This window comes from Bidens hawaiensis, unplaced genomic scaffold (assembly GCF_021521415.1).
Source record: "Bidens hawaiensis isolate Kalapana, Puna unplaced genomic scaffold, B.hawaiensis_p1.1 tig00037215_1, whole genome shotgun sequence".
Taxonomy (NCBI): Eukaryota; Viridiplantae; Streptophyta; class Magnoliopsida; order Asterales; family Asteraceae; genus Bidens; species Bidens hawaiensis.
Window position 1 is genome coordinate 118,139 of NW_027496490.1, and position 8,816 is coordinate 126,954.

General features: G+C 37.8%; 1 protein-coding gene across 1 annotated transcript; it reads right to left on the minus strand.

Moving 5' to 3' along the window:
* Window positions 1–4,640: 4,640 nt before the first annotated feature.
* Window positions 4,641–7,177, minus strand: LOC143589086 (glucan endo-1,3-beta-glucosidase 6-like). Its single transcript, XM_077069942.1, has 2 exons — window positions 6,732–7,177; window positions 4,641–5,897 (listed from the first exon to the last, which is right to left on the minus strand). The coding sequence occupies exons 1-2, from the start codon at window positions 7,067–7,069 to the stop codon at window positions 4,796–4,798; spliced, it is 1,440 nt and encodes a 479-aa protein (XP_076926057.1). The 5' UTR covers window positions 7,070–7,177; the 3' UTR covers window positions 4,641–4,795.
* Between the last annotated feature and the right edge of the window lie 1,639 nt (window positions 7,178–8,816).

The window sequence follows — 8,816 nt, forward strand, 5'->3', positions numbered from 1 at the left end:
TTCCGAAAGCGAGTAACGCCCTCATCCAAAAGGGCAGAAAGGTTTCAAGAGCTAAGAATCAGCCTCGAGAGCATGGTATTACCCTCCATCTCAGATATAGAACTACGGACTCCAGGGGGAGCAAAGTTAGCCAAAACTTCAGCACAAACATCCGGGTCTTTAAAACTATCACCAACTTTAACACTCCAGTCAGGAACATAAACATCGTCTCCACCCAAATCCCCAACACCCATTCTAGACGACCCCTGAACAGAGGGTACCGCAACTGTCTTAGCAACCAACTTATTCTTCTTAGCCACAAGGCCCACAACCAACCCTTTCTCTCTCTCTGCCTCAACACTTGGACCCTGATCCACAGCGGTCTCAATGTCGTCACTAACATCTACAGGCTCATGTGAGGACGGTGGACCAGAAGGCGTTAGCAAACGCCGATTGGAACGGCGGGTAGAAACCTTGGGAGCAGTGGCCTTGGTAAAACCTTTAACACACTCACGTAAACAGAACCTTCGAACCTACGCTCTGCCCCTCGAACAACACATTTTCACCAACAGTGGCTGTAAATCTCTAAATGCAACATCTCCAAATGCAACATCAGAAGTATCATCGCTTTTCACAAAGTCCAAAGCAGACATAACTACAAAAACAAAGGAAATTTGTCAATAAGCATACTGTGGAAACAAAACAATGCAAGATAAGCAAATGCATACCCTTATCATTTCTTATAAGCACGGGATCACGATTAGGCTTATCCCACAACTTGCTAAGTCCTAAAAAACGAGAAGATGTTCGGGAAAGGGACGAAGCCGTGACGGACATTTCCTAATGGATTTCAAAAACAGATCGCCCAACTCCGAATCAGATGGCTCCGACTCATTCAAAATGACGTTGGGCTGCCTCCAAACAAGTTTAAATGGAACAATAGAATCGGAAACAAAGAAAAACCGATCTTTCCAGGTACCAAGGGTCGTAACCGTGGAAGAGATTAAGCAAGTATCAACCTGAGAAGTCTCAAAGGTATACCAATCGTCGTTCTTCGCTAGACGGAAGAAACGGCGAAAGAACAACAACGACGGATCAAACCCTAAATCCCTACAAAAAACTTCAAAATGCAAAACCCTAGCAAGCCCCAATGGGTGAATCTGACCAAAGGATACACGATAATATTCTAACACATTCAAAACAAATATTGAAAAAGGGTGACGGAGGTTAGAGAACTCGAAATGGCGACAATAAAGAGCAATCGACCCGGCCGGACAACAATCGATCGAAGCGTCAACCGCCGGAGCCACCGGTTTAAACTCTAGACCTATACCCCACTCAAGGCAAAACGATTTGAATTCCACTTGGGTCAAACGAGAATAGCTCGCCGATAAATCTTTACGGGCACCCATAATTTTGAAAGAAAAGTCAAAAATTTGAACTAACCTGGGCAAATTATTGATTGAAACTTGATAGTATGTTTGGAGAATAAAGTGGGTATTTAAAGAAAAAACTAAAGGGAATAGTAGGTAATGATATTAAATGGCAGTCATTGGGAACTGCTACCTGTAGAAACCACCCAATCAGTCACATCACCTGTCTTGTCAAAAATTCAAAAAAGCGAACCATTCAAGCCTTGAACCCTATAAGCAATAAAAGAATGTGCACAAGTCAGATGTCTTTGAGCTTACTTCCCAAAAACCTCTGACTTGGGGGCTGACGATGGGGGTAGCCCAAAGCCCAATAAAATGACTTTCACACATTAACGCTAAAAAGGTTAAATGGTTAAGAGGTTCGTTACCCGCCAATTCAGGAGAACAAGTACATGAACAGTAAAAAGCATGTAACAGTGACATATCACATCATTGATTACTTGTAGAAGTCTCTCAGCCGTAAAACGGACACATGCTCAGAAAGTATACTATTAACCACAGGTCAATAACCTTCCGCGCCTAAAAAGGTCAGCCCTCTACTGCAACAGGGATTTACTAGTTTAACCACGGGACAAAAGCCTTACATTTCTTCTATATATAAGAAATGTAACTCAGTGATAAGAAAACACACCAGATCTGGGAGTTAACTTATACTCTCTGATCTTCTCTTTTTCCTTGAGAATTTGCACTTTGCATGTTTCTTTCTTACTTCAAAAAATAACATAACTTCACTAAGAATCTACATCCAAGAACCGGCTCTTGCATCTCGGTCTTGGATCCTTAGTGAACCATAACAAATAACAACCAAACTAGTGAACCTCTCTCTACGTTTTGCAGGGGCCCGACAACCTGCGTTAGGTTTACCGGAACCCTTGAAGCATGTTAGCTTAACCAGTCTATTCACTATCATTGGTCTTATAATTGTTGTAGCAACAGTTTGGTAAGTGTGTTTAGGCCTTGGACCGACAAACAAAGATATAGTGATGTGCATGAACATGGTGGACTCCAAGATTATAGGACAGTTAATTGGGAAAGTTTATCAACAAGCGTTTTAAACTGTTGTGGAGATAACCGTCCATGATAACCATCGTGACTCTTCACCTTGTTTATACAGTGTCGATTGGAACAAAGAGTCTGGAATTATACATGTCATAGTCTGGTTAATCAAGTTTGTTTCAGTCACAATCTTTGCTGTTTCATACTTGCAATACTCATTAGACTGTAAGTGTGTGTGTCTAACAATAATATCCAAGAAGTTGAAGTTCGATCGGAAGACTCACGATCAAGAAGGGCCCAAGAGTCCAGCCATTCCACTATAGGCATCCCAGGTAAACACATTCTAAATTCATCTCCCTTTATACTCTTTTACTCCCATAATTAGGCATGTAAACGAACAGGACGTTTAGTGAACTGTTCATGAGCCGTTGAGGGAAAGTTCGTTTATGTTCATTCTTTTAATAAATGAATGAGCATGAACAAAAAGTTTGTGTTCATTTAATTAAATGAATGAACATAAACACATGTTTCGTTCATTTATTTATTTATGTTCGTGAACGTTTGTTTATGTTCTTTTATTTGTGTCTGTTTATGTTCTTTTTTGGATTTAATCATCTACTTAATGTTTTATATTTGTTTGTTTGTGTTCATTTAATTAAATGAATGAACATAAACACATGTTTCGTTCATTTATTTATTTATGTTCGTGAAAGTTTGTTTATGTTCTTTTATTTGTGTCCGTTTATGTTCTTTTTTGGATTTAATCTACTTAATGTTTTATATTTGTTCGTTTGTGTTCATTTAGGTGTGTGTTCATTTATGTTTGTTTATTTTCGTTTGTGTTCATGTACGTTTGTTAATATACATTCGTTTATCTTTGTTCGTGAACTGTTCGTTTAGATTTTTAAGTTAATGAACATAACTAAATACGAACATGTTCATTTCTTAAACGAACGAACATGAACACAAATATTTGTCAAATTAACTGGTTGTGTCCATTTGAAGTTAAATGAATGAACACGAACATGTCTTTGTTCGTTTCCGTTCAATTCGTTTACAGACCTACCGATCATAAGAACATCTAACTTATTTTCACGCTGTGGGCTGATCGCATGAGAGCTCCTACAGTGAGTTAACGATTGTTCGTTTTGCATATCCCTTAGCCATTTGAGCCCAAAAGACGTCTAACCCCCCCCCCCCCCCCCCCCAATTTTTCCCCTTTAGCCTAATAATTATGGGAATAGCAGGCTAATAATTGTGAGAATAGTGGTTTTCAACATTCATGAATGCATCCGTCCTGATCCACTCACTAGCCACCACCAAATTGTTTATACAAACAAAAACATTTTGTTTCATCTGATAACATCATGTACGACACACCAAATTAGTCAACATTGCTGTGCTTGTTATAAAGCATCTCATCACATGCTCTTAACATGCAAGTTCAAGATAAAAAGCCCTAAAATCTTATATATTAACCCCAACTAATGAGTAATAAGTTAACCCTCACTTGTTAGATAATACCTAATGCAAAGAAAGATGGTGGCAATGGCAACTTTAGCAAGGTTTCTTGTGTGCTTCCTAGCAATGGCTGCATTGATCTATGCAACTTCAGATCCCAAAGTATCTCTCGCTGCAGCTGATACCAGAACTTTTGACCCCCCAGACCCAGGTTATATCATTTTCAACGACTACTTGAATATCAGTCAAGTTCTTAGCTTCTTTATGGTTTTTGTAGTGGTTAATATTAATTGGTTTTCATGAACTTTAACACGCTCAATGAAGCAGGTTGTCACTGTGGAAGAATCTGTTGTGAAGATATAGCTGGATGCTGCTGATCGCGGAGCTCCAACATGATATCAATCCCAAAAAGTCGGTTGCTACAATAAGAACTTTTTCCGAAAATGGGTTCTTTTAGAAACCTGTGATGACAAATGGATGGTACTTTTGTTAGACGTTAAATTTTGGTTTAGTCGCCAGCTAATATAGTGACTTTGGATGCTTGGAGTATTTTGCAAAGTAAAGTCGCCATCTTTGAGAACGACTAACCCAAATTTGAGGTCCAACAATAATCCACCCTCTTGTCATCGTTTATAAAAAAAACCCATTTAGAAATTTCCGCCACAGTAAAGATTGTAATGTTTTGCTCTTAAACACAAGAATGAAACTTGTATTAAAATGTTAATATGTAATTATGCATGCAATGGAGATGTTGATGGATGAATGTTCACATCTTATATTACAAAACACATGTGCAAACTCATGAAGTTTTAACATCTAGCATAAGTTTGAATAATACTAACAAAATCTGTCAATGAGTATGATCTACTAAACCTTAATACAATATAGTATATAAAACTATCTAACTAACAGGTTCATGTCATAAGTTACAAAAATCCCCACCAAACCACCAGTAACCAAACAATAACCGATCCCCAACGTAACCTCAAACCGTGTGAAACCCGCCTAGTAACCACCTCCTCAGCAACACCAACAAGAAACTTGCATTGACCCATGGAAGGATTAACAAAAGTAATCATTCCAAGCCCATCAAATTCACAACTCTGAGAATTCTGTTTCTGCACCTGATAATAACTGTTGAACGCATAAGAAATATTCCCCCTTTCACCAACCCCGTTACACGAACCACCATAGTTTAAAGTCGTGCAATCTGCAACAGTACATGCAAGTTTATAATGTTCTTCAACACCAGATAAATCCTTAAACGGATCCGCCACACACCACCGGGCCGGTAAATAATGCACATCTTCCGCGTTTCTCAACAACCCGTTACCCAAATTCAGTGGGTACTTTGCCTGCCCGTCAAATGAGAATATGCCCCAATGTCTCTCAAAGCTCCCAGGCAGCACGCTTTTAGCCTCTTCATCAAGCAGCCCGAAAAGATAAATATCCATAGGCGGCTGACCAGGCCTAAGTGGGGTCCCTTTGTAACTTAAAACATGATTTATAAGCCCTTGGTTGAAAACCCTCGCGGCATTAACATTTGCGCTAATGGCTCCATCTGTGGGCCAACCCACCTCGCCTATAACTATGGGCATCTGCCCGAACCCAAGTTTGTTAAGGGCAGAAGCTAACGTGTCATAGTTTCCATCAAACGCGTTATAATATACGTTTGGACCGTCTGTGACGGAATGTGTTGTGCCTTCGAAAAATGCATAGTCTTGAGGGAAGTCTGAGTTGCCGTAAAGGCTAAGGAACGGGTAGATGTTGACGATGAATGGGGACCCATTGGAGTTTAGGAATGTAACGAGGTCGGTCATGATTTGGGTAAGTTCGGTTCGGAAGGCTCCTTGTGAAGGGAGAGATGCCTCGTATGCATCTGCATTGCATGGAACCACTAGCTTTATTATGCCTGCTAGATTGGCTTTTGCTAGAGATTGTTGAATGTTTGTTATGGCGGGCATCACGTATGACTGATATTGACCGCTGTAGCTTGAAAGGAAGGGTTCATTTCCGACTGCGATGTACCTGGATCAAATTACAAGAATTAGAACCACTGATCTATCTTGGACGCAACTACAAAATACCATTATCTAGTCGAAAGTGGTTATGGGCTCAAGTATTGATACAAAGCTGATCCAAAACTAGCATACTCATATTTAGACGAGACAAACAGGACAAGGAAAAGGCCAAACTTAAAAAGAGCATTAGTTGGGCTACATCTAGAGTTACAGGGTCCATAACTAATGCACAGAAACGTCTTGACAGACCGGATCATGTGGCAAACTGACATAAGCCCAATTTCATCATCCGGAACACGGATTTCAGACTTGATGTTTCTTCCCAAATATACGAGCTTAAAAACCTTTCCTTTTCAAAAATAAAACACATGAATCTTTGTTTTACAAGTTATTCACATATTTAAATTGCGTTCCTTTTCTATAAATAAAAAAATTTATATATAATTGTCCAAAACAAGTTTAATATTTCAAATACTTCAAAGAATTTGACCAATTTTGACTGAAATCGAATCGGTAGCCCTCCCCAATTAATCGAACCGGTAGCCCTCCCCGATTAATCGGCACCTAATGAAGATCTTTACAACACTAGATTCGAGTAATTCACAGGCTTAAAGACTCAATTTCTTAACTATGCACTCAATTCTAGTTTTCCAAATTTGACTTGACCAAGAGTCTGACTTTAAGCATACCAAAAGCAAAAAAAAAATGTACAAGTTAGGAATATAAAATGTAAACATAAGTTGTTAACTTGTACTATAAGTGACAAAAATAAGCAAGCATCAGATCAAAACAAATCAGCAAACTTTAGCTTGATAAATAACCAAACATAAACAAGACATACTTGATATTAGCACCACCTCGAACCATATATCTGGAAACATTCTGCGAAACCCACAAATCAGAAGCCACAGCAGACGAGCCAATATCCGCCAACTGGTCATTGGACACACCAACCATAACCTCAATCCCAGACCCCATAAGTGCCCGAAGACACTCCGGGTCGGTATCAAAAAGCTTCACTTTTTGAATCTTGTTAGCGTTCAAAAGATCCACCACCGTCTCCGGCGACAACCGGTGGTTGGATATGGTACCCCAGTTCACCCCTATTGCAGACTCACCCAACTGACAAAACCCACAAAGCATTACTAATAATAATATTATTGTCATAGCTTTAACCATGATTTTTGAACGGTTTCAAAGAGGTTCAAGATCTGATTTTTACGACTTCAAATGATATTATTGTTTTGGGTTTAAAGTGGGTATTTGTTTAATGGAGGAAAATAGGGTTTGGAGAGTGGTGAGAATGGTTATCGAATCAAGGAGGTCGGTAAATGAACAGCCAGCAACAGAGGACATTTTTCTTAACATTTTTAAATATTATTTAAAAAAGGAAAACATCCAAGTATTTAGATCTGTTTTTCTAAATTTAATTTAATTTTATTTTATTTTATTTTATTTTATTTTATTTTAATATTGAAGAATGAGATGGAGGAGGGAACATGAGGGTTGCCTTGTGTGAATAGAATAATTGGATTTGTGTTTTATTAGTAAAGTTGGTTGGATGGGTTATTTAGTTTGTTTTCGAACTAGATGTCGGTATCGAATCATTACATTTGTTGTAAGAAGAATTTAGCTAAAATGAGAGATGATATGTCATTTGCTTTAATGTTAGTATTTGCTTTAAAAAATATCAAATTTAAATACTTGATATCGAATCATAACATTTGTTGTAAGAAGAATTTAGCTAAAATGAGAGATGATAATATGATATGTCATTTGCTATAATGTTAGTATTTACTTTAAAAAAATATCAAATTTAAATACTTCCAACTAACGAAATATTTATTATCACTTTCAACTTTCAGCTTATTTTCTTCTGACACTCTCAAACTAACGGACACACTAACTCTGTTAGTTTATTGCTTACATGACACTTTTTAATAAAATGATAATAAAAAAAATTGTGAGTCTCACGGCACCACTTTATCTATCTTCTCCATCAAATACTAACCATCATTGTCATTTTTGGATATGAACGAGTTTGTTTTGCTTTATCACAAAACATGGGAGTTAGGTAGTTTGTAGACGGGTATGCAGCAAATTTGATAATAGTTCAGTTTTTACACGAAGGGTGTTATAGTCAATATATTAATATTAGATTTGAAACAATTACTTGCTGATCTTCAAATTTTTCAAAAGGTGTGTTAAAAAAAAGTTGGACTTTATGTTGAGTGTTAAATAGCTTAGAACAGAGGAAATTCAATGTGATAAGCATATGCAATTTGATGTTCCTTTGAGTTGAATTTGATTTGGTTTTTTGCACTAGTTGGAAAATGAACCATTGTTTGTCACTTTGTTTGTTTTTAGCTACAATGATTGAAGAGTGTTGTACCGCTCAAATTTTGACTCATGTCCAAGTTGGCCAAAATTCTTGATTGACAATTAAACGTGACTAAACGAATACATAACTTTTATTTATAATAATCAGGATATATAACTAAAAATACTAATTACAATATCTCAAACCCTAACCTGATTTAACTTTTAATAAACCCTAATTTTGTTTCATCTCATATGTTCTATATTGTCTAATAATACATTGGCTTATATAAAGTAACTCTAACTTGTTGGCCAAGACATTACCAATTACATTACAAAGCAATTAGAAAACATATTGTAATTAGGCCGACCGTTATACACCCCTCACACCAGTGAGGGGTCCGACGTGAAAGCCCTGTCAGCACGTGAGACCCTTCAAACATCGCCTCGGCCTCCCACACGTCACGCGTGAAGGGATCTGCATGAGGGTGCTCATTCGGGTCACGCAAGTTTTCTTCCAATTTCTTTGAATTTCTTTTTTTTTTTTTGCTTAAATTGTATTGAGAGGAAGAAGCCCGATGGCTGGGTTTTGACGACGGGTGTATTT